The following is a 25,395-nucleotide window of genomic DNA, read 5'->3' on the forward strand; positions in this document are numbered from 1 at the left end:
TACTTAACACACACACACACACACACACACACACACACACACACACATTATATATATATATATATATATATATATATATATATATATATATATATATATATATATATATATATATATATATATATATATATATATATATATTATATATATATATATATATAGATAGATAGATAGATATATAGCCATACAGAACCCAAAATTATAAATTAGAAAAATATCCAAAACAAAAAGGGCACAGTGTATAACGTAATCCATGCTCATTAGAAGACATTTTAGAAATTATAAAAAGCTGAACAAGAATTAAGACAACACCAAATACATCAAACAACCCCGACAAACCCTGTTAAAACCCATTCACAAAACCGGTTTTGTAAAATTAAAAAAAAAAAAATTTAAAAAACGTAACCAATTAAAAATATTTTTAAAAAGAAAAATATAAAGTCAAATTTTAAATCTTTGGCTTAAATCATTAAAAGGTGGACACAAAAATACCTGATCAGTCGTAAGTAGTGTTTAGGGGAGAGAGACGGTAGTAAAAGAAAATTAGGATGACATATTTCCTGTTATTTCTTGACTAAAAAAAAAAACAAAAAAAGTGGAAGGCCACACTAAGGCATAAATAAAATACTACTACATGATTAGAAAATATATTCTTGTCCCCTAATTATTTGTTTGATGTTTTTATTTTTCAAAGAATTAGTAACTCAAATATGCCAATTCATTTTAAAAATAAATTTTGAGAGCCCAAAAGAGTTTACAGATTTTACCAGAGAAAATCATAACTTTGTGGTGAAATTAAAATCAGTTTCGATACAAAAACAAACAAAAATGTTTAGTAGAAAATTAGTAATTTTCATTCTGATTGGCATATCTGCCAGCATCGTTAAGTTTTTACTTCAAAGATTGAATATTAGAGCTGGTAAAATACACTCATCTAAAGCAAAAGAATTAGTAGAAATACTACACAAAAATCTAAATTGTTATCTTTCAGTTTTCAAGACAATACAACCAGAAATGAAAACACAAAAATATCAGTTCCTAGAGAAGTAAATGATCTTCCTGATATTATAAATTCAAGTTGTAAATAAAACTTTCCTGATGAGAACAAAATACTGACGGCTGTTAGGACAAGTAGGTCATCTTTACAATTTTCGAACCTCATCTCTCACTTTTTGAAAAAAAGTCCAAGCCACATTTTGTTCAGCACACAATGTCAGTGTTTTATGTTAAAACTTTAAATCTTTAAAAGTGGAATATCGTTAAATAAAAGAGGTTTGATATATTGAAAGCCATTCAATAATGCGGGATATTTGATGACAAAGGAGGTGATTATACATTTTCGATATCCTCAAAATATTATGGTCATATCAAGGAATTAACAAAATGTAATTTTCACTTTTTTTTCTTCTGGTTTTGAATCTTTTGGCCTAATGATCTTTTGTTTTGATATGATAATAAGAAAACAATTGTAATGTAGATTGGCATTAATGAATAAAAGTCACAGTGGATCATGTCATATCTGAGTCTGATTTTCTAAAAACGGACGTCCTGTTGGTGATGATACATATTTTGTGTTTAAATATTTTCATTATCTGCAAAACTAAATTGTTTTTTTTCTTCTACCATCTGAAATGCCGAATTGCGTGGAAAAAAGAAGAGGATTAACAAAAAGAAGTTACTCTTTTAAATGTATTAATCACAATCAAATTGCATTCCACGACATATAATTCGTCTTGAAAGTTTTCAGATGATTGTAGAAAAAAAAATGTAGCTGCTTAATATGGTCAACATTTCTGGCTGTAATGAAAATATGCAATTTTTAAAAACAAAAAATAAAACATGTAAAGCAACCAAAATGAAAAGGGATAACACTTACACAACATGACATTACACAAAACCAAGGAGGAGTAGGGGAAGTTACAGCATGACACAGCCACCACAACAACGACCACTTCGAGGGTTAGAGGATGTTTGATGCTCTTGCTGCTGCGACTGCTTTGTCGATGATGCTGGTTGCCCTGGATTGTTTGAGGACAAGCTACTCTGCATGTCAGCTTTCCCCTTTTCAGGATTAGCAGCCACAGATTTTGATGGCATTGGAGATGAGGATGACGACAACTCAGATTGATGGGAAGCACAAGATGAGGAAACATGCATCACATCGCTACCACCAATTACATTTACAGCAGACCCTGCCCCAATCCCTTCTCCTAAGTCCTTGCCTTCCACCTTATCCTCAACATTGCCTGACTTAGGCTTGGATTTGATTGATTCTGATCCCTTTTTATCTTTTAACACATTATTGTTATTATTCCTATTATTATTCTTTTCCTTGAAAGAGATGGAAATTTTATTTTCATCTGCTATCTTTACAGAGGGGTTATTATCAGATGTCACATCTGACCTATGAGAACTTGCACCACTCTCAGAATCATCATCTGACTTGAGGTCCTCAGATGACGAACTGTGGTGTCGTGTACGACTGGTCCTATGAGGCCATTTCAAGAGAACCTTCTCCAGTGCTACTACTTTCTTAATAGCTTCTTTTGCACTCATCACGATCCCACCCCCCTTGCTTTCAGAGAGTTGTTGGGTTTCCTCTGACTGTCTACTTTTAATACTAGCTCTGAATTCTGGTATCAGCTCTTGTTCTTTTTCAAAGACAGCATAGTCATGTATGTTTACAACAGTGAGATCAACTTTTGAAGAGGGAGATAAATTTACAGGCTCTCCATTGATGGAGAGAGTGCGAGGCCGAGAATGCTCAGAGAATGAGGAAGACGAGGACCTGGGACCAGAGATTTCCTGGGACAGCTGCTTTTCCAATTTACCTTTGCCTGGTTTCATGTGGACAAATAAATACACCGGCTGGGAAAAAAATAGAAGCAAAAGGCAAAATGAAGCATGGTGTCAGCAGCAATGTATATGACTAATCTGGTATTCTCTTACTATCAAGAGATATGAAATAGAAGAAGTGTAATGAACATTCTTTTTTCTTTTTACCGAACACTGCTTTTTTTGGTATAAGAATACTTTGTACACATAAGAGTGCAGCTATTATAAGGAAGAATGAAGCAATTTATTCCATTGTACAACTTTCTTGACTTAAGGAGGAATTTTATAATCTTCAATTGTGCATGCTAAAAGATGATTGTTTAACATATATTAAGAAGCAAAAGGTTCTTAGGTTCGAATTGCACTTCAACAGATGGTTTTTTAAATTAAAAAACCCTTTTCCACTGAGGGTAAAAAGAAAAATTCTAATCAACCTTACCAAAACAGTTAGCAGAATAAGCCTTTATAGACTACAAGTGCTACGGGGGGATGCCAACAAGGTAGAGACACCGAGTCATCATCTGATCTCATGACAAATGATTTGCGCCCCACCCCCTCTCCATTTCCTCCAATGGCCACAAACACAATAATTTCAAAAAATTATGATCATGATTTAAAAGATCCATCACAAAAGGTAGAGGATAAATCTTGATTTCAATTTTATCTGTACTTTCACCACATTTGTAAAAGACAGTAAATTATTAGTTCCAGGTGTACGCAAATTTTTCAAATATTAAAAAGTAGGGTATGGAATTGATCCAAAAAATAAAAAAAGAGGAATTTTTAAAAAAGTCAAAAACTCACCTTGTGATCCCCCATACAAATGCCCTTCCCAATAATGTTATATTCTCCTTTGTGTGACGGGTCCTGTGTTCAAAACAAGAGAATTAAATATCAAATTGATATCTCACTATACAAATGAGAAGAAATCTTTAAAAAAATGAAATAAATGTGAAAACAAAAATGTTTTTTTTCTAATTTGAAGAAAATTTCTTTGTTTTCTTTGTTTGTTTATTTGTTTATAAGGGAATTATGGCGCTTGTAATGCTATTAGGTCATATCAACACCAGTAAAAGAAACATGATAAGGGTATGGTTGTAGATTTGAAGTTAAGCATAAAGTACTACAGAAAAGTAAGACAAAGAACACTATTTCAAATAGGGGAATGAGTAATCTATCAATGCGCCTATTTTGACATTACCTAAAAGTTCCACCCAGGCACAAGCATAGGATCCCACTATGAAGGATACACTCAAATGCTTACAAAAATATTAACAAAATATTCAAAACTAAAACTAATAGTATAAAACAGAGAGATGATTTACACGTAAAAAATATCATCTCTCGAAAAAAAAGAAATTATACATGTGACTACTTCCTTCTCAGCGAAAGATCCCCACCAGGGCCGGGAACAATCAAGCAATCTTAATCCATAACAAAAATAGAGAGCAACATGGAAAGAAATAACAGATTAAGGGGGATATTAGAGACATCAAAAGTGACCTCTCCGCCCACCAACCCCACTTAGTAAATTTCTCTTGAATTCAAAATGATATTCTATGTTCAAAAGATGCATTACATCGTATTTGTGGAAAAAAATAGAGATAAAATCATTTCATCAGCACCATTTGAAAGTTTAATCGCACAGCATCAGATTATCAACTTTATATCATGAGCAATCAACTAAACCCCCATGGCTGTTTATAGGCTCTTAAAATTAGACCTTAATTTTTATCTGTTGAATGTTATCTTAAAGCACTTATTCAAATAGACACAATCTGCATCCAATTAACATGTCTGATAATCATTAGAAACATTATTATGGCTGTGACAGAAATCACAACTGTAAATAATATAATATTTGATTAGGCTCTCCTTGGAAATAATAAAGTGACAAGAGTGCTTTACAAGAGCTATGTCAACACATAAATTCAGACAACAGCCTATTATCATTTCAAAACATTCATCGTTACAATAATTGAATTAAACTCACAAAGCTGTGATTGATTATCTAACTTTTTAATAAGTAGACTTAACATGAAATGAAAGTTCAGAGATTCAATTAAACCTTATTTGGAACAAAGTAGATACATCAAGACCATTGATTTGTTTTCATATCTAATATGCAAAAGACAAGGTGGGAAATATAAACCCATAATTCAAGAACAGACATTAAATGATATTCCAAAAGTATGTTCTACACGTCAATATGTTTGTGTTATTATGTACAGAGTAGAGTGATATACAGTCAAGAATGGATATATCGACATTGTCGGGACCGTGGTAAAATGTCGATATAAGCGTGATGTCGATATATCAGTCATTCCAAAAAAATATCAGGGAAACAAATGAGAAAAGGCGAAATAATAACGGAAGTCAATATTGATGATTTGGTGGCCTTTAAGAGTGACACTAAAAATTATGAATTTTTGACCCAGTTTGCTAAAATTAGATTTTGGTGTCATATGACCATTTGTCTGCATAAAAAATTGCATGAGAACTTCATCTTCAGTTTTTTTCTACCCAAAATAACGTATTTTGTGACCCATAGTATGGTTAAATCCTGCCCATTTTTAGTTTCAGTGGACTGATTTCATGAAAGAATATCAAATTGTCTTTATAACTAAGTAGAGGCAAAAACATATCAATGAAAAGTAAAAACTCTCCTCTATCTTCAACAACCAATCACTTTGGTCTCAATTATGTCATGTGGTCACAATCCAATCAGAGAGCGAGAGGAGAGTTTTTCCCTAAACTCGTTTACTTCGACTTTTAAATGCGTTTTTCTCAAAACTGCAATTTTCCTCCCTCAGTTTACAACCAATCTTCTTCAAACTTTCTACAAATGAGTGTTATACAAATACGCAGGTCCTCGAGGAGCCGGATTTTGGAAAAAAAAAAATAATTTATGAGTAATTTGAAATTATGTAAATTTTTTTAAGGGGAATAATCGAGTAATAACTTTGAACTTAATTTTTAAAGTTTCTAATTTAAAAATTAAAAATCGGGCTTCTAGAGCCTCTTTATTTTCCTTTTTTTCTAGCTCTGGCCAAAATATTATGGCAATGGGTTGATAAACAAAAAAGCCTGTGACTTTTTAAGACGGGTAACTTTTTTCGAAAAAAATTATATGCAATCATCCTTCCCAAACATATACATTATGACTGTGCATAGAAGTTTAGGATATTTCATCAAATAAAAAAAAAAATGACCCTTTAGTGTCGCTCCCCCCCCCCCCCCCCCCCCCCCCCCCCCCCCCTTAAAATTTGAAATTTGTTAAGGTTCACTTTATTTGACTAAGTTTGTTACAGTGGTCTGTCTCTGAAACCAAAGAATATTTTTATGGACCCTTTCCTCAGCACTGACAAGGACGTCAAATAAGGAAGTGCCCTCGTGAAGTTTCTGTGGCAAAACAGTGGAGGGTCTTGATAGCTACTATAGTGGTATGGCTAGAAACTGGTCCCAATGGTACACTCTCCTCAATCTGACTCCACATCGGCAACAATGGCGTCTTCTAAAATTTAACTATGGCCGAGTGGTATCGATACTGAGTGCCAATAATAGTGGCATTGACCTTGCCAACAATATCGAAACTGAAAAGCTGAGCATTGGCATTGCATATAAGAGAAATTGAGAAAGTGATTTTTTTTGGAGGGGGAGGGGAGGGGGTGGGGAGGAATAAGAAGTTTGCCTCATTTAGAACACTTAGACTGAAATTTACCAGGGTAGCTTAGACAGATGGACAGTCTCGCACATAGTGGGTGATGTGGGGAGCGTTTCTCATTTGCTTATTTGTTGAAAGCCATAATATTGACATCGGGAATTCCATTACTGGTATCAGTACCGAGAAAAGCTTACACAGCCCTGGACTAGACTTGACTGCTGACATCACAGTTATGACAATGATAATTCACTGGATGTCATTGAACAATTATGTCGCATTTTATTGGACTGTTATTTTACATTACAGCGTCATATCTCTGCATTTTTATTGGCTGTTGTGTTTTACTTCACTACGGGATATCCTGACGATATGTAAATTGTATTCAGTCTTTTTTTTTGACAAATTATTGTCGGTATCAATGGTTCGCAACATCAACACAATCGTGTTGTAGTAAAATTTATATAGGTGATTTTCATTCACTAATGTTATATAGCGGGAAAAAAACAGGACTTTGATGATGTCATGTCGATATAAGCGTGATGTGGATATAACCGTTGTCGGTATATCCGTTTTGCACCGTAGCTAAAAAGCGCACTGATGTGTGATATCTCTTGTCATCGCAGTGCAGAAAACTATTAGAGAGCTGTATAAAGCTTTTGAAAGCAAAGCATGATAAAAGTGAGCTAATATTAATCTTGATCTTTAAATCTGGTGCATTTGATTTTTGGGACAAACCATACCCAGGTGCTGACCCTTAAATCTTTTATATCAAGATCCAATGCCTTTTTACTTCTAAATCCCAGGAAGACAAACATGCAGATCCCTTTAACCATTTGCTTACCTGACTGAGTATGTCTTTGATAGAGTGAGAGAGTAGGATGCGATCACACCAAGCTGGTACCCGAGTTTTCATGTAACTGATGCCATCTGATATGCCTTCACAGAAAGGGTAACTGAATTTTTCAAAAACAAAATATATTTCAAATGAAACAAAAATAAATAAATAAAAAAGTAAAATATAAAATATTTTGAGTGACATACCAATGGCCTCGGTTGCAAACCATTCAACTCCAAGAATATGTGGTTTTCTAGATTGCCCCTCAACCAATGACATGTTTAAATATCCAATAAAAATGCTTTAGGATGACATGAGACAAAATTGTTCATGTTAATTGGTCCTATAGTTTTTAAAACCTCCCGCATAGTTGGGTTTTCACAATTGAACTAGTTTGCGACTGAGGCTATCTATAAGGTATCATGAAAATTCCTAAGAATCAAGATCAGTTATTGGGCCAAAGTTTCAATATAAGACAAAAGTCACTGTGATATTGTCCATATAGAAATGAGATTAATGACATAACCAGGAAATGCATAAAAAAGAAAGGCAAAATCAGAGGCTCTAATTAATCCATCCTTTTCTTACAACTTCCAAGTTAAACTGTATTTGCATGTTCCACCATCTGTCTTGAGTCACAGCCAGTTCTCTCTCTTTCTATTTTTTTTATTTTTTTTTTTTTTTTAGCTTCATAAATGGATAATTCAATGCCTTCACTTCATATTTAATCACAAGATTTCCTATCTCAAGATTTCATATTGTATTTAGTAATCTATACTTTCAAATTCATTTTATACCAAACTACATTTTGTTCTTTCTTTTGCTCCTTTTCATCTTTGTCTTTCACCGGAAGACAATAAAATATTCTTCATCAAAGTTATTTATATTATAAAATTTGAATAATTACCTTGGAGGAAAAGATACGTCAAACTCAAACAACCGATCTCTAAATTGTGAAAGTTCATTGTCAAATTGATGCACCTGATCATGAAGATAGATTGCAATTGTTATATTATAAACATCATCAGCGTCGTCAAAATCATCAATATTTCCACATACCTTCAACACCACCATCATCATCATAATCATAATCATAACCACCTATGTGAGCAACATTCTACCGACCACCTCTATCACTGTGATCATCACAAGTAAAAATAAACAAGATCGCAATTAAAATATTTCTGTTGGATAAATATGACACCTGAACTCACTACATACAGTTCAGCTAAATAAGGAAAGAATATCATTTTAAAAATAATTTGGCCTCTAAATCGAAATAAAGTCTCACCCATTTGTTCATATTTGCAAACAGATCTGTGTGCTTGTCATAATAATCGAAGAATTTACTCTCAATGGTAAGAACAGTCTGAAATTTACAACAAAACATTTCACAACTTTAGCGCATAGTGCAACTCTAAAAAATCTTTCTTTTTTTTTCCAACATTCAAAACAATGTACTTGAAAAAACGAAATGCTGTGAAAGAAAAATTAAATTAACAACAAATAAAAGGGAGAAAAGGGAATCAATCTAAGATTCATCTTCTTTATCCCTTCCTGTGGCAAATAAGATGTATAACTTCTCCATCCAACATATTCTTATTATAACAATGTGAGGATTAACAGCAAAGCGTGTGTAAAATAACTGAAATGTAAAATAACCGAACACAGATTTTGTTCACCCCGACAAAACTCAGGGTTGCCAATTCAGAAGGCAAAAATTTATTGAACTTTTACACCAACACCTTGACGGACCATTTCTGAGTGCTTAACTCCAGTAAAAGACATTCTGTACTTACTTTTTTTTTCATTCAGCAGGTGATTTGAAAATATACTGAGGGTTTCTAACAATGAATTCAGTGAACATACGGAACATTGCATTGGCAACCTTGAAAAAATTATACACACGCTAAAAAAATAAATGACCAGAATTAACAATGATCATATTATTATCAATGAGAGAGAGAGAGAGAGAGAGAGAGAGAGAGAGAGAGAGAGAGAGAGAGAGAAAGAGAGAGAGAGAGAGAGAGAGAGAGAGAGAAAGAGAGAGAGAGAGAGAGAGAGAGGGAGAGAGAGAGAGAGAGAGAGAGTATGTTTGTGTTTTATGGTGAATGCTAAATGCTCTTTGTGACTGTAATTGACTTTTCTCTAACTTCAATTATCACTGCAGGTACCATATCAATTACCAATGAAAAATACAGTCTTGTTCAATAGATGATTTGGTCATTGGAGGCGATTACTTTTCAATGTATGATTGTGACTGGGAAATTTTGTCCAAAAATTAATCTGAAAATAAAAGCTGTTAAACACACACACACACACACACACACACACACACACACACACACACACACACATTTACATTTTATAAATAAAGGAATTGTATGAATATATTGAATGAACATCATGAATTTCCCAATACACTAGCAAGTTAAAGCTTTTCACAAATCACAGAGTACATTTTCATCCAATACATAAAAACATTCGATTTACTTCTGTTACTCTCTCCAATGACAATAAAAAGTAAAAAATTAGATCAGTTACCTTTCCATTGCCTTCTTCTGAGTATTCAATTTTCTTTACTTGGTCTTTTTTGCCCTTGATTTGATTAGATACTAATTTTTGTGTAAGTTCCTATGGATAATAAATAAATGAAGCACATTTATCATAAAAGTAAAATCTTGAAAACTGAAATGTTCAGTATTTGATAAGGACACACATATTCCTAAAATAAAATAGACTTATTATAGGCTATTAACAAATCTAGATTGTCTTAATTGTAGGCATACGTAAAAAAAAAAAATTAATAACAGAATAATAAAACTGGTGGTTAAACTAAATACAATTATACATTGGAATAAGTAAATTATTAATAATTTCATGTGTAAAATTTGAAGCAATAAATAATCTTCTTCCCATACCATTTTGATTTAAAATCTAGACATCATTACCTTAAAGGAGGCGCAAAGGGTGGAGGGTGGGGAGGGGAGAGGGCATAGTAGTAAGGCTATCTGTCTTCAAATCAAAAGGTTCTCATTTCAAATCCCACTGAAGACATGTGATTTTTTTTTAAAACACGATTAGAAGTTTAAATGCTTTGACTTATACACTCTATCTAGATATTTTAGGAATCTGAGTCTTTTAAACAACCAAAATAAGCATTGAAAGGGGTATTTAAATGAATATTTGAAAAGTTTGAAAATGAAATTCAATCAGCCTTTGTTTCTGTGATTTCATAACAAAATTATGAGTAGTTTACAGTATATCTTCGATTTTTAATCTGAAAATTAAGCACTAGAATTCTTAAAGCATTGTATCAATGTGGATTAAAATGATGCCCATAACACGTTATATACCTGAATAAGACGATTGGCATCCAGCCGAAAATTAAAATCACCAAAAATAAAAAATGGGACCTTGCTATACTTGTCATTTTCAAATCTGGAGATGAAAGGATATTGATGTCAAAAAGTGAATTCACAATACGAGTACACACAGACGACTGTTGTCAAATTTGAACATCTGTGAAATGTTTGAAAACCACATGTCACAAATTACCTGACCTGCTAATCAACACGTTATTCATTCCCAACAATGATCTTGACATGTTATTTTCAATTTAAAAAAAAACACAAAAACAACCTTGAATTTACCACTTAATAATCCCGAAATAAAAGCACAGTAAAAAGACTGCATTTATAAGTGATGACATATTTGACTCTTTGCCAAATAAAGATGGGAGAAATCTTGGATGGCATAACACATAATTTAGCCAACTAATTATGGGGAAATCATAACTTTTGTAAGAACAGAAGTTGTAAAAATTACTGTTCTTAATTTGTACGTTCAAAATGTATAAAGTAGTAATCAAGTTACTGCCAAGTTAGGGATAGTCACTGATATGACATACTGTGGGGTAGGAGTTTTGGACATGATGTTCTCCAAAAGAGATGTTCTCAACAAAAAAAATCTTGAGGTTTCAAAGCTAAAAAAGACATCTTTTCTCTACACTTCTACAAATGCTGTGGAGGACCGGAATTGACTTTGTCTTACTTTTTCTCGGATTGTCTTGTCATTAGTGCGTGGCCAAGTAAAATAAACATGAATTCAAACTGAAACTTTTGGGATTTTTTAATTCGATTTTTCAACAGAAAATTGTTCTGAAATATTCATTACTCATTATTTAAAAAAAACGATTAAACTCAAAATACCCAATTTAATGCATAATTGAGAAAAAAAGTTCAATTGGTCACACGACATGGACAAGCATTTGTGAAAATTCGAAAATATAACCAACTCACAACCTTTAAGATCAATTCAAGATAAAATAATTATGCTTAAATTTTTCAGTATCTAAAATTGTTGTTTAAATAAGAAATCACCAAAAACTGAGCCCTTTCACTGCCAGAGCAATAGATAATAACTTTCTTTTTTGGACGTGTAGACCAATTTAACTGAAATTTCAAATTATTCACGTAATAAGGTATCGCATCATCATCATCACAACCTATTTGACAACTTATGCTTATGTCTTGTCTTTAAAATCACGGTTCCATTTGCTGTTTTTAATAATTGTCTGTATCACTTAAATTAGAAGCATCTAAAGCAGCTATTTGATGACAGGTTGTTTTCACAATTTTTCATGCAGAATTTGTCATATTAAGTCATTTGATTTCATAGTTATCAGTAACCATGCATTAAAACATTCAGAGATTGCTGCTCGGACATTTATCATCAAATTCATACCTTTTTTTTTTAATGCATTAAAGTACAAAAATAGCCCATTTGGGTCACTGCAGTCCACAAAAATTTTACCTTTGTAACGTGTGTACTAATACCCTCTGTCTGTTATTTGAGTATACTGAGGGACTCTGAAATTTAACAAAGTAAAAATTAAAATTATTGAATGCATTGTCATTGTGGAATAAAATTGTGCATCCCTTTTTTTTACCCAAGAATCTATTTCATAGCATTAAACTGTAAATCATTTTTATGTTCACCCTAAAATTATTGATGCGTTAAAAGTTGATGAATGAAATTAAGTTAAAAAGATGGTTGGAATTTGATAATTTCAAGTGGAAGGGTAAGGTATTTCAGACACCATGAAACATCAAATAATTTATCATCAGAAAGGGATATGCTATGGGCAACTATTCTGTACAGCAATTTATGTGGATTGAAGAGAGAGAGAGAGAGAGAGAGAGAGAGAGAGAGAGAGAGAGAGAGAGAGAGAGAGAGAGAGAGAGAGAATGAGAGAGAGAGAGAGAATAAAAATGCAGACACATTAGCAATGTACAGACTTACATCTATTTTTAACCACCACTAAAAGTTCTCGTGTTCTAGTTGATTGCAATAATACTTGTGAACAAAAGAGATTGTGCTACTCTCTGAGTTATTGGGTAGCATACCAAAACAGTTGAAATGTTCATGAATAAATAACAATGGAACATAAAAATTGGCCATGAAATGAGGAGGAAACTAATTTAATGGTATTTCTAACTTTGTAATCAAAACCAAATTTTAATACTTAACACTTTTTCTCAGAATACGGAATGACCAAACCACAATTAAAAGTTAAATCATACTCACAGACTCCATGGCGACGATATTTGAGGCATCATGAAAAAGGTGGATATTAATGAGGTCAAATATACTGGTGAAAGATAAATAAAAAATAAATAACATTTTAATAGAAAAAAAATTGATACAGCAAAAAAAATCAATGCAAAAGCAAGAAATATGAACCTTTGCTTTTAAGTTATTACTTAATATATATTAAGGGGTGGATATATTTTAAATGATAGTTTTTTTTTCAACTCATCTTTGTCTGCTCTAACGGCAGACCTGATCATTTTTACTGGGGAACGGAAAGAGTGGTAAAGAATGATTCAGAGGCAAGTGCCTTTTTTAGTTTTGAGTTCAGTATTTAACAACAACTTTTTATATGGAATCTTGATCAAATCACCATCAATTTTAAGCAAATGTGGACAAAATTTTGTCAAACAACCTTTATCAAAGCGAGAAGCAGGGGGGGGGGGGGTCTCTTTGTTTAAAACTAATGTATGTGTTTTTGCTGCTTTGTATATCTATTTATCTTTACATATATTTAATTCTTTATTTATTATGTGTTGGTATTTTGTGTTTTATTTTATTTATGATTACGTATAACATTTTTAATAATATTTGTTTTAATCATTGATTATCATTGATTGAAATGCAAGCAAACTATTCCCATATTAAATTCAAAGTTGGGAGCTTGTTTTGTTTGTTTTTAAGGGTTTTACTGCGCTTGCAACACATTTAGGTTATATCAGCGCCAGTAAAAAGGAAGAAAATGAGATAGTAAAAAGTTCTAGAATTACAATAAAGCAGCCAAGAAAAAGTAGTAAGACATAGGGGAACTGAAAACAAATAGGGATCAGATGTAGATTCCAGGAGCACACCACCATTGTACTTAGTTTGAGATCACCTATAAGTCTCATCCGGATGCAAGCACAAAATCCAACAAAGAGGAATACACTCAAATGCTTACATTATACATTCAAAATAACAAATATAATAATACATAACAGAGAGATGATTTACAAGGAAAAAACCATCATCTCCCAAAACAATAACTATGCATTTGACTGTTTCCCTCCCAGCTAGGACTCTGGCCAGGGCCAGGACAAAACCAAGACAGAAAGCATGTGAGAAAACGGATATAAGGGGATAGAAGACACAGTATGTACCCCCCTGCCCACTATGGGAGAAGTTGGGAGCTTTCAAGGCAGGAGCCACCAACATTATTATAGGCATGAAGAAAACAAAAGATAAGAAATACTTCAGACCAAACAAGAAAGCGGTTTTTGTCAGTAATGAATTAAGAGTTTATCATAACGTTCGAAAAGGAACTTACCAATTATTTATACTCCATCTTGTTCTCATAAAACCCTTCCGAGACCATTTGAACTGGATAAATAATAAAAACATCAATATCCAAAACAATAATGAAATCAGAACCTTTTAAATAATACAACTTACATTATAATAATGTTTATTTTGCTTTTCTCAAATAAGGATAAATGTGATGAATAAGGAGAATGAGTAAATAAGCTGAAAAGCTATATAAGTACGAGTAACAAAGCCTTTATAAAACAAAGTCTCATTTTAAACTTTTAGTTGTTTCTTGTATGAATAGCGATAACTCTCATTACTGTCCACAGTGAAAACTGAGCAAAGCCCATAGTCTCATTGTTTACAAGGGTGGAAAGAGCATCTGTTATCACGTCTTGTACAAAATACTCCCTTTGTGATTATTCATCTCTGTACAAATGTCGCGTTTACTCTGACTGGACCAATTCCAGAAATTCTTCAGGTTTTGGCTAGCAGCTGATTATCAGATCATTGTCTATTTTGATGAATTGACAAACACTTCTACGCTTAGAACTTTCAACTGGAATGCATTTATTTCTTCTGCATGTTGATCTTGTTTGGTGCTGGACCATACTTAAGTTAAACTACAGGTTACCGCGTAGTTTTTACTTTCTTCCGTTCTAGTAAACTTTCTAGTAATTATCATTCTCGAGCTATAAATGAGTAATTTGAAAAAAAAAAAAAAAAAAAAAAAAAAACGAAAAAAGTATGAGGCAATGAAGACATACAGAAAAGAATGAAGAAAAGAAATTTTTTTAACCCCCCCCCCCCCCCCCCCCCCAAAAAATGAAAAAATGAAAATAAAAACATATTGATATTAATAATCTTACTGTTACTAAAAAAGTTTCACTTTTTTAACAATTCTACAGTTAATAGGAAGATGATCAAAGCTACCAGCTGTAAATTGAAAAATGAAGACATTAAAAGACTTTAAACGTACCTCTGGGAAAAAGTGCTGTGGGAATTTTGCCTTCTCTTTGATGGGGACATTTTCAATATTACCGGATAATACCTGATAATATAGAATAATATAATAGTGTTTAAGCAATATAATCATAAAAGTAAATCTTGAAACGGAAGTAAGAGGTTTAACAAAACAGGTGGACAGATTGAAGAAAAGCTGAATAATAATATAAGGATTAACTGTAAGAGTGAACATTGTCTTCAGTATACGTGGAAAAGGTTTAGGAATGAAAATCTCCAAAATGTAAAGTAAATATCTCTGAATGTTTCTTCCCTTCTTTTTAGTTTTACATTCATTCTTTACTCAGAGCCTTTCCTTCATATTACATAAAACAGAGTTAAGACCAGATTCGCTAACTAGATCCTGAGTAACAAATGCAAAGGACGAGCTAAGTATATTAGGATGGAATCCCAATAAAAGATGCTATATTTTGTTTTTAATTTTTGTTTTCTTTTTTTTTTTTTAGTTTGGTTTTCGGTTTTGGTTTTGGTTTATTTGTTTGGGTTTTTTTTGGGTTTTTTTGTGGTTTTTTTTTTTTGGGGGGGGGGGGGGGGGTGTTGTTTTGTTTTTTTAAATCTCAAAGGATACATTCATTTCTAATCAGCTGTCCATGTGACATTTAAGTGATGTCTTTTGCGAGGGGCTTTCAAATGGAAATCAATCGAGGCTAATGAAAGACTGATCGTGATGAGATCAACCGAAACCATATTTATCTTAATCATTTTACCGTACATCCAAATTATAGTTCTTTTTAAAACTCAAGCGTTGACGCTAACGTTTTGACCGGAATTTTTTAAACTACCGTATGAATTAGATTGAATGAATCTAAATCTGAGTGTTACTCGAAGGAAATTCAATTCGGTGTATTTGTGTTCGAGGGTGGAGAGAGTTGTTGAATGTGGCAGCCATTGTTAGTGTTTAGGCTGAAGTATTTTGATAGTCTTCCCTTGAAGGTGTCCAAATATGTTGTGTTCATACATGTTTCGGAAGAAAAAAAAGTGTAAGTCTTTGATGATGTGGAGTGAAAATGAACAAGAAATTGAGCAAAACGTGCACGCTTGAGTTTTGAAACGAACGAAGATAGAACGAAGTCGACGTCACTCGGGTCTTTGTTATTGATTTTTGCCATCCAAGTTTATGAGTAATTCTCACTAAACTGTATTAGCCAGACTATAAACGTTCAAGGTTACACATAGTTTTGTGTGTTGGTACGTTATACTTCCGGATGACAATGTTGTGAGCTTCTTAGCCAAGCGCACACTATCTTTTGTAGCTTTCGAGTCTATGAGCATTTACCACAAATATTTTTCCAAAATTCATGATGTGAAATTACTGCCTGGGTTGATCAAATGTAAAAATGTTTTGGATCTTGGGGGTGGGGGGGGGGGGTGATGGGGCTGATTGTTTGATTAATTGTTTGATTGATTGACTGATTGATACATTGATTGATTGACCGTATCAATCATTATACATTGATTTGCTGATTGATTGTATCATTCATTCATTCATTCATTCATTCATTCACTCATTGGATTTTCCTGACTGGCAGTCGCCTACGAAGATGAGTATGGGATCAATGAACACGGAGCTATAAGTCCAATGAGGAAATAATTTACCCTAGACATTAAACGCCTTCCTTGCTTTTGGCCCTGATGAGTACAGAGTAAAGGTAAATAGAGTGCAAGACAAAGGTAAAGGAAAATATTTGTTTTGGGCTCTTTGTTTATTCAGAGTAAACAGAGCTCATACATTCTACGTTCCTTAAAAAAAAAATAATAATAAAGATAAGTCACAAGGCAATGTATTTTTTATGTTACTAATGAAGTAAAAAAGGGTCTTATTCCAAGAAAAAGAAACTAAAGAGAGTCAAACGCATTTCCTCTGTAACATTGAACGGCTCTAACTCCCTCCATGCCTCCCCGCTCCCCCTCAGTCAAACGTTTTCACAACTAAAGATTAAAACAAATATAATTTATGCCATTCTTGTTAAAATGGATTAGGAGAATTAACATTGAGAAAATAAAAAGATTACAAAAAAAAAATTAAGTATTGCTAGAAAAATCGAAACTACTCCGGGCCTCATAATGTAACAAACAGATAACAAATCTGTGTGCATGTGTGTGTGTGTGTGTGTGTGTGTGTGTGTGTGCGCGTGTGTCCCCCCAACCATACAAAAAATCATGTGAGTACCTAGTTCGTGGGTTCGGAAAGGGGGAAAGGGGGAAAAGGGGGGGGGGGGGAGGGAGGGAGAGAAGGAGAGAGAGAGAGAGAGAGAGAGAGAGGGAGAGAGAGAGAGAGAGAGAGAGAGAGAGAGAGAGAGAGAGGAGAATCCATTTTATTTCTTTTTTTCTTTTCTTTTCTGGAAATTTCACATTTCCACAGGTAATTTCAGACAATCCGCATTTGTTTTTAGCAAATAAACCCACTCTCTTTTTTTTTTCATGTTTAGAATCCTTAATTGAGGTACTTCACGAGACAGTTAATAATTCAGTACTATAACGATAGCAATTTTTAATGAGTAATCTTCCCAAATCACACGATTGAAGAACAGAAGAAGACAATAATTATTTAATAAATACAGGTAGTACACACAAAAAATTACAGACGTTTGCCAATATAACCATTATCACGTACTCTCTCTCTCTCTCTCTCTCTCTCTCTCTCTCTCTCTCTCTCTCTCTCTCTCACACACACACACACACACACAAACACACACTACACACGGAGCGTTCACCTACCTCTCTTCCTTCAACTTCGATGAACATACAATCTGTTGAAGAAAAGAAAAATCCATTGTGAAATCAACCAATGTTATCATTTTCATTATTTCATTATTTTTTTAAATCTTTTTTTTTATTAGGAGGGAGGCGAATGATTGGTCTTTAGGTTTTGTTTTCGGATGTCTTTTTTTTTTTTGTTTTGTTTTTGTTTTGTTTTCTTTTGTTCGGTTTTCTTTTTCTTTTTTTTTTTTTTTTTTTTTTTGGGGGGGGGGGGGGGGGGGGGTTGGGAGGAGAGGGGTGTGACAAAAAGGGTCCCTCAGAGCCATGGCGCTCCTGGAAATGGGGTAATCAAAGTTTCTGTAGCGTTAGTGTGCCATACCAATTGTCTGCTACCTAGGACTTCATAATATGTCACTGCCTGCTACCTTTTGGGTAGGATGCTAGCTGAGAGACCCAACAATCCAATAAATGCTGGGTGTATCGACAAAATATCAACTGTACAAGTCCCTCTCCTTGTGAAGCGAGTACTCTACCAAATGAGTTAACTGGCAAATTGCGACAGAGTCGAGCGACATTGAACGTGGCCTATGATCAGAAGGGTGACAATAATAATCCGAGCTAAGCAACAGAATATGAGCTTTGGCCCGAATTTGTATGATGGTTTCATTACTCTCTACACGCCAACAAACGAGACTCGGGCTAGACACCATCTGACATAGTGATTAATCGTAGTGAAGGCCCGAATATCTCTCTCTCTCTCTCTTTCTTTCTTTACTGCTTTCTCTCTCTCTCTCTCTCTCTCTCTCTCTCTCTCTCTCTCTCTCTCTCTCTCTCTCTCTCTCTCTCTCTCTCTCTCTCTTCTTTCTTTACTTCTCTCTCTCTTCTTTCTTTACTTCTCTCTCTCTCTCTCTCTCTCTCTCTCTCTCTCTCTCTCTCTCTCTCTCTCTCTCTCTTTCTTTCTTTCTTTATTTTTTCTCTCGTTCTTTATCTTCCAGTATATATCTATCTAACAATCACCTAGCTCCCGACCTCCCTAATTGGACCCTTCCCATTTTTTCCAAAAGTATACAACGAGAAAAAAAAATGCCACTGAGGTTTACCCACACCAACAGATTTTAATGGTCTAATTCTCTTGTACAGATTAAATTATCACTAACGCCATCCATATTTAAAAATATGATATTTTTTTTTAAAACAGAAAACAAAGAAATTTCGACAATTCCCTTACTAAATACCTTACTTATATAATTCTCACCACAATGCATAACTTAAATTTTGTACATATCGAGATAACCAGGGTTCAGTTAAGGTCTAATAATAATTTAGCCAAGGGATGTTAAACCCAGCAGGTGGTGTATACTACTAAGCTAAAAACCCGTCAAAACGCTCACTGGGGGATTTTAACTAACCCAGGAGCATCAAGCGAGGCATCGGCGTGCACGAAGAATTGTTACGTAAATATAGTTACTCACACTCACCCCCCCCCCCCCCCCCCCCCCCCCCCCCCCCTTACATACAAACACACTCACACACACAAACAACACACACACACACACACACACACACACACACACTCCATCCCTTCATTTCTCACTCGATAAACTACAAGGTATTTCCTGCACGGTGAAAGACAAGTGGAGATAAAGCGTTTAGTAGTTCAGGGAGCACATGATCTGAAAGTGGGAAATACGACCCAATTTCAACGGATAATTACAGGTACCAGGCTATAAATGTTTATAAATAACGCCGAGGCGCATGGCAACGAAATACAGAACTACGACTACAACATGGGTACACGCGTCTAATGATGTTCAGTCTGTTCACAGGTAGTACATAAACATAGGCCATGTGGTACAATAGGCCATATGTGACCCCTGGTCTCAAAACGGTGTTATGTCGGGATGATTAAGATGTTATTAAGTCAAATTCATTCAGAAATTTGAATGATGGCAAATTAGCACAATGAAATATAACATTCATTCTCCACAATAAAGCATACAAACTCAACAAATGTCTGATATTTCTGGCTATAAATTCAATTTCCAGCATCTTAATCATCCCGGCATAATACCGTTATGAGGCGAGGGGTCACATATCTTATCGCTCCTTCGGACAGTGGAGTTACCTCCCTCATTGGCCGTTTGATTTCTGGTTTCATTTTTTGTATTTGCTATTTCTTACAGTTTACTATACATATATATATATATATATATATATATATATATATATATATATATATATATATATATATATATGTGTGTGTGTGTGTGTGTATATCTATTTTTTTTAAATTTGTGTGTGTGTGTGTGAGAGAGAGAGAGAGAGAGAGAGAGAGAGTGAGAGAAATGGAGAGGGAGAGAGAGAGTGAGTATTAAATTAATGTATGTGTGAGAGAGAGTGAGAGAAATGGAGAGAGATGGAGAGAGAGAGAGAGAGAGAGAGAGAGAGAGAGAGAGAGAGAGTGTGTGTGTGTGTGTGTGTGTGTGTTGTGTGCGCAGTTTAAGGCGTAGATTATATCGCTATTAGCCTAAACGTAAATAAGTCTGGTAAACAATAACAAACAAAAGAGCTCCTCACGTGTTGCGCACTTCAGGGAGCTATCTATACCTTGTCACAAAGTTGTGACGTGGATTGGTTGGATCATATTAAGACATGATCTCCTAACGCAGTCGTTATATGTTGCTGCAGCCACTGACTGGCTCATGCTATTATAATAATGTATCGGTTATCAAAGTGGTCTTTTCATCAAATCGTCACTGTCGCCGCCAATGTAAAACCATTATCATTGCCCTACTGACATTATAAACAGCACCGCCTTAACTCATAATTATCTTTTCTAGGACCATTATTATAATACTTGACTGACTTGACTTAGATGCCTTTCGCGTCTCAACCGAAAGATCGGGTCGCCTTGGCTGTTTCCAGTATTTCCTGTGTGAGGTGTCTCCAATATTGCCGGTCCTCTGCTAGGGTTCTCAGATTTTCAAGGTCCCCTGCCGTTATGAGACTAATGCTTTGTCCAAGTGTTGTGAGGTTTTTGTTTAGGATCACGGGGAGTGTTGTGATCGGTCTTCCTCTGAAAAGGTTCCGTGTTTTTGGAAGTATCCCGACATGGCTTGGTTTGCTGGTATGTTTTTGTCCCTGCGTAGTATGTGACCGAAAAGTTGCCATCGTTGTTGTAAAATGTCAAGGGAGATTGGTCTTTCTTTTGTGATCTTATAGAGTGATTCATTTGAGATCTTTTTGGGGTATTTGATGTCCAGTACCCTTCTTAGCTGTGTGCGATGGAAGGCATCCAGATGTTCTTCTTCGGATTTTGTCAACGCCCAAGTGCCGCAGTTATACAGAAGTACCGGTTTTACAAGAGCATGGTACAGTTTCAGTTTGGTTTTTCTCTTTATTTTGTCACCTCTAATCCATACATTGGTGAGTTTACTGAGTGCGGCGTTTGATAGCTGTTTTCTTCTTTGTACATCCTCGGTGTCTCCAATTAGTGAGCCGACTTTCTTTGTTCTTTTCCATTCCTCTTTGTTCCTCGATATTGTTGTAAATTCGGTTTTATTGGCATTGACTTGGAGGTTATATTTCATGAGGGTATTTTGTATGATGTCTATATTTGCTGGTGTTGATCCAATAAAATCGACATCATCTGCATAGGCGATTTCTCTAGGGATTGCATTCTCAATATGAGTCGTTGGTTTTGGAATGACTTTTCGAACTTCTTTCAGAGCGTGTTCTAAGTATATTGTGAACAGAATCGGGCTCAGACTATCTCCTTGGGGGGTCCCGATGTTACTTTCGAACTGCGTCTGTTTTGTGGCCCCGTATATCCTTGGTTGTATCTTTGTGTTGCTGAGGAGAAATCGGATTATTCGGAGCTCGTCTTCGTCTACTATTTCTGTTAATATCTCCAAAAGTTTTCCTCTGTCGATCGTATCAAAGGCTGCGGACATATCGATTCCGGTTATTGTTATGGATATGTTTTCTTTGAGTGCCTTTGCTGCCAACCATTTATGTGTCCATACAACGTCCGATGTGCTTCGGTCTTGGCGAAACCCGCTTTGGCTATGTGATAGATAATTTTCTATTTTCGGTCTAATTCTGTTGAGGACAATAGTTGACAGTGTTTTTCTTATGGTATTCAGTAATGTTATTGGGCGCAGGTTGTTTACGGGTCCTTTCGTTTTTCCTGGTTTTTGTATTGTAATTAGGACACCGCTGTTTATGTCCCAGTCTTTGTGTGTTGAGAATGTTTTGTTCATTATGTTTGCAATGCTCAGATCCAGGGAGAGGGTACCGCATTTCAGCAGTTCAGCGGGAATTTCATCTTCGCCTTTTTATTATAATACACGTGGTTAAAAACATACGTTCAATGTTAGACTGTTCAAAAGAACAGCATTGTCATTCCAATAAACAACATTCTTTTATATTAGACTATATTGACTGTTGTTTTATCTCCTATTTCGCAATATGCTATATTTATATTGTGCAATTATTTAATTCACTTTCATTATATGCAGAATTGTACAATGTGCATGACTCACGTGATGTAATAGAAAAAATAAGACTTGTGGGGAAAATGGCTGTAAAAAGTTAGGGTCACCTTTGCGAGAGAAAAAAAACAACTTTTCAGTTTAGTGAATCAGATCACCCATATAGTGAACATTGGATATCAAGAAGATCTAATTGTGCTTGACTTTTTAAAGATATTTGTCAAAGTCGGTCACATCTCACAGGTCCACAAACTCAACTACTTCAGTATTCGGGTGAAAATCAATTAAAACTTTTTGGGCCCGTTGCTCTTCCTCCTCTACACATCAATGACAAGCCGTTTGACCCTGCATACTATTTGCTGACGATACTGACGATGCTCGCCACAACAAAATTATATCCACCTCCTTAGATCAAACAGGCCTCCAGGAAGGCTTAGATAAATTGGTCTTCTGGTAAAATAAATGGCAAATGCCCTTTAATCAAGGACAGTGCTCAATTGCATCCATATCCAGACGCAAGTTCGTTCACCAACCCAACTGCTATCTCCATGGACAACAGCTTGAATCTATCACCAACATCAAATACATTGGGTGACCTTCAGTAACTGGGTGGGGTTCCTGACCTCCCATAGAGGGCAGGGAGGTAAGTACTTACTGTGTCTTCTATTCTGTATCTGTTTTCCAATTGCTTTATGTCTTTGTCTTAGAATGAGATTACTTGGTTTTGTCCTGACTGAGAGGGAAACAGTCAAATGCATAGTTATATTTTTTTATTGGGAGATGATATTTTTTTCCTTGTAAATCATCTCTCTGTAATGTATTATTATATTTGTTATTTTGAATGTTTAATGTAAGCATTTGAGTGTATTCCTCTTTGTTGGATTTTGTGCTTGTGTCCGGATGACTTACAGGTGATCTCAAACTAAGTACATTGGTGGTATGCTCTTGGAATCTACATCTGATCCCTATTTGTTCCCAGTTCCCCTTTGTCTTACTTTGTCTTGGTTGCTTTGTTGAAATTCTAGAACTTTTTACTATCCAATTTTCTTCCTTTTTACTGGCGCTGATATAACCTATATGTGTTGCAAGTGCTGTAAAACCCTTAAAAACAACAAACAAACGACGTTCAGTAAAGACATGAGTTGAAACCTCACGCTTAGAACATCATGAACAGAGCCAATAAAACCCTTGGCTAGCTGAAAAGGATTATAAAAACAAGCAGCGCAATAATTAGCCGCATACAAAGCGCTTGTTAGGTCAGTCCTTGAATACGCTGGATCAGTTTGCGAGCTCTACACGGATCTCAGTCTCCAGGAGGAAGTGTAAATATTATCATTATCTCTTTATCAACCATCAACAGATGTAGCATTTTATTATTATCATTATCATCATAATCATCATCATCATCATTTGCACAAAATAGATCAATCCGTGAGAACGCGAAAAAGTTTCGCCATTCAACGGGTTGAATAAACCGTCACGAACGATGATCAAAAATCTATCATGTTAGAATAAACAATGGACATTATTATAATGTAACACGATACTGTTCAATTAATTCATTGTTCTCTGTTGCACCATTCACTAACTCAAATTATTACAGACAACAGGTGTATGTACCCACTCACCTTGTTAATGTAAGTAAACATGATTTGTTAAACTATTTCAATTTTCGATACCCATTTTAACTCTCTCTCTCTCTCTCTCTCTCTCTCTCTCTCTCTCTCTCTCTCTCTCTCTCTCTCTCTCTCCTGTATGTGTGTGTCTGTGTGTGTGCTTTTGTGTGTGTGTGTGTGTGTGTGTGTGTGTGTGTGTGTGTGACTTCGAGAAGTAAAAGTTTTGAGAGTTTTTTTTCGTGAAGATGAGTCATTTTAATCGATCGATATAATTTGAAGGACGAGTTTTTTGTCCAAAATTTTTAATACGTGTTGATTACGGGAATTTTTTTTCGGGGGGGGGGGGGGGGGGGGGGGGTCAGAGTACGGCAGCATAAGCGTAAAGGAAATAGTGCAAACTATCGAATAACCAATTTGGTGGAGGTAGCATGGCTGGCAGGTAATCAGATGGTCTGAGATCCGATCTCCAAAAAGGGAAAGGTGATTTTTTTCTTTTGTTTTTTTTTTTGGGGCGGGGGTGGGGGGGGGGGGGTGATATTCTTCCAATATTTTTTTTCCTTCTGCTTTGTTATGCATCGTATCATTCACGTATTTCCAGATTATCGTATTCTACCAAACCTGATAATTTTTCCGCTTGAATTTCAAATGCTAATAGCACCTGAATGTGAAGACGGATTGCAAAATGGTTTGGCATAATTATAAACAAATAATATGTTGAGATTCGTTTGACACGTGACTGGCCTCCTTTTCTTTTCTTTTTTTTAAAAAAAAATTTTTTTTTTTAGCAGACGTCAATGAAGTCGACGGATGCATGCATGATGCAGGAATACAACACTTGGATCCTATTTATTTAATATGTTTTAAAAAATAAAGAGAGAGAGGGAGAGAGAGAGAGAGGGAGGGAGGGAGAGAGAGAGAGAGAGAGAGAGAGAGAGAGAGAGAGAGAGAGAGAGAGAGAGAGAGAGAGAGAGAGAGAGAGAGAGAGAGACCAGATAACTAGCATTTTTCCTGCTTTCCTAATGAGATTCATTTGGCAGTCTGTGATCCCAATTTTTAAAGACAATGGAATACAAATTAATCAAGAATTCAAACCGACCCAACTTTTCACTTAATTATGTTCAACATGTCAACAGTAAAAAAACAAAACAGGAATTTAAATAGGGGAAAAAACAGAAATACATGTAGCTACACACGTTCTCCCTGCCTAAATCGAGACCATTTTTGCATTCACCCGGATTTGCAGATATTAAGGTTTTGAGAGCGCTAATTAACACTTATGCCACTTTCATTAAATTAGGCAACTATTCATTCATAGCATCTATATCATGTTTGATTTGATTTGTCCAAATATGC

At 34.9% G+C, this 25,395-nt stretch overlaps 1 protein-coding gene across 7 annotated transcripts in view; it reads right to left on the reverse strand.

Annotated features, from left to right (window-relative positions):
* Window positions 1-25,395, reverse strand: part of LOC144965605 (inositol polyphosphate-5-phosphatase A-like) — a 72,866-nt gene that overhangs the window by 18,285 nt on the left and 29,186 nt on the right. For 4 of the 7 annotated variants that reach the window (XR_013644069.1, XR_013644070.1, XM_078901146.1 and 1 more), the window contains exons 7-18: window positions 17,952-17,983; window positions 15,190-15,261; window positions 14,233-14,285; window positions 12,924-12,987; window positions 12,150-12,205; window positions 10,691-10,775; window positions 9,879-9,968; window positions 8,626-8,703; window positions 8,242-8,315; window positions 7,341-7,452; window positions 3,640-3,702; window positions 2,832-2,868 (exon numbers count right to left, since the gene is read on the reverse strand). Coding sequence is in view for 4 of the 7 variants with exons in the window: in XM_078901146.1 (XP_078757272.1) it covers window positions 2,832-2,868; window positions 3,640-3,702; window positions 7,341-7,452; window positions 8,242-8,315; window positions 8,626-8,703; window positions 9,879-9,968; window positions 10,691-10,775; window positions 12,150-12,205; window positions 12,924-12,987; window positions 14,233-14,285; window positions 15,190-15,261; window positions 17,952-17,983 (816 nt within the window). In the remaining 3 variants the exon portion in view is untranslated. Of the gene's footprint in view, window positions 1-1,876; window positions 2,869-3,639; window positions 3,703-7,340; window positions 7,453-8,241; window positions 8,316-8,625; window positions 8,704-9,878; window positions 9,969-10,690; window positions 10,776-12,149; window positions 12,206-12,923; window positions 12,988-14,232; window positions 14,286-15,189; window positions 15,262-17,951; window positions 17,984-25,395 lie in introns of all 7 variants that reach the window. The other 3 variants (XR_013644068.1, XM_078901144.1, XM_078901145.1) reach the window with 1 other exon arrangement.

Source organism: Berghia stephanieae, chromosome 2 (genome assembly GCF_034508935.2).
Source record: "Berghia stephanieae isolate SIO BIC M18660-M18661 chromosome 2, UCSD_Bste_1.3, whole genome shotgun sequence".
Lineage (NCBI taxonomy): Eukaryota > Metazoa > Mollusca > Gastropoda > Nudibranchia > Aeolidiidae > Berghia > Berghia stephanieae.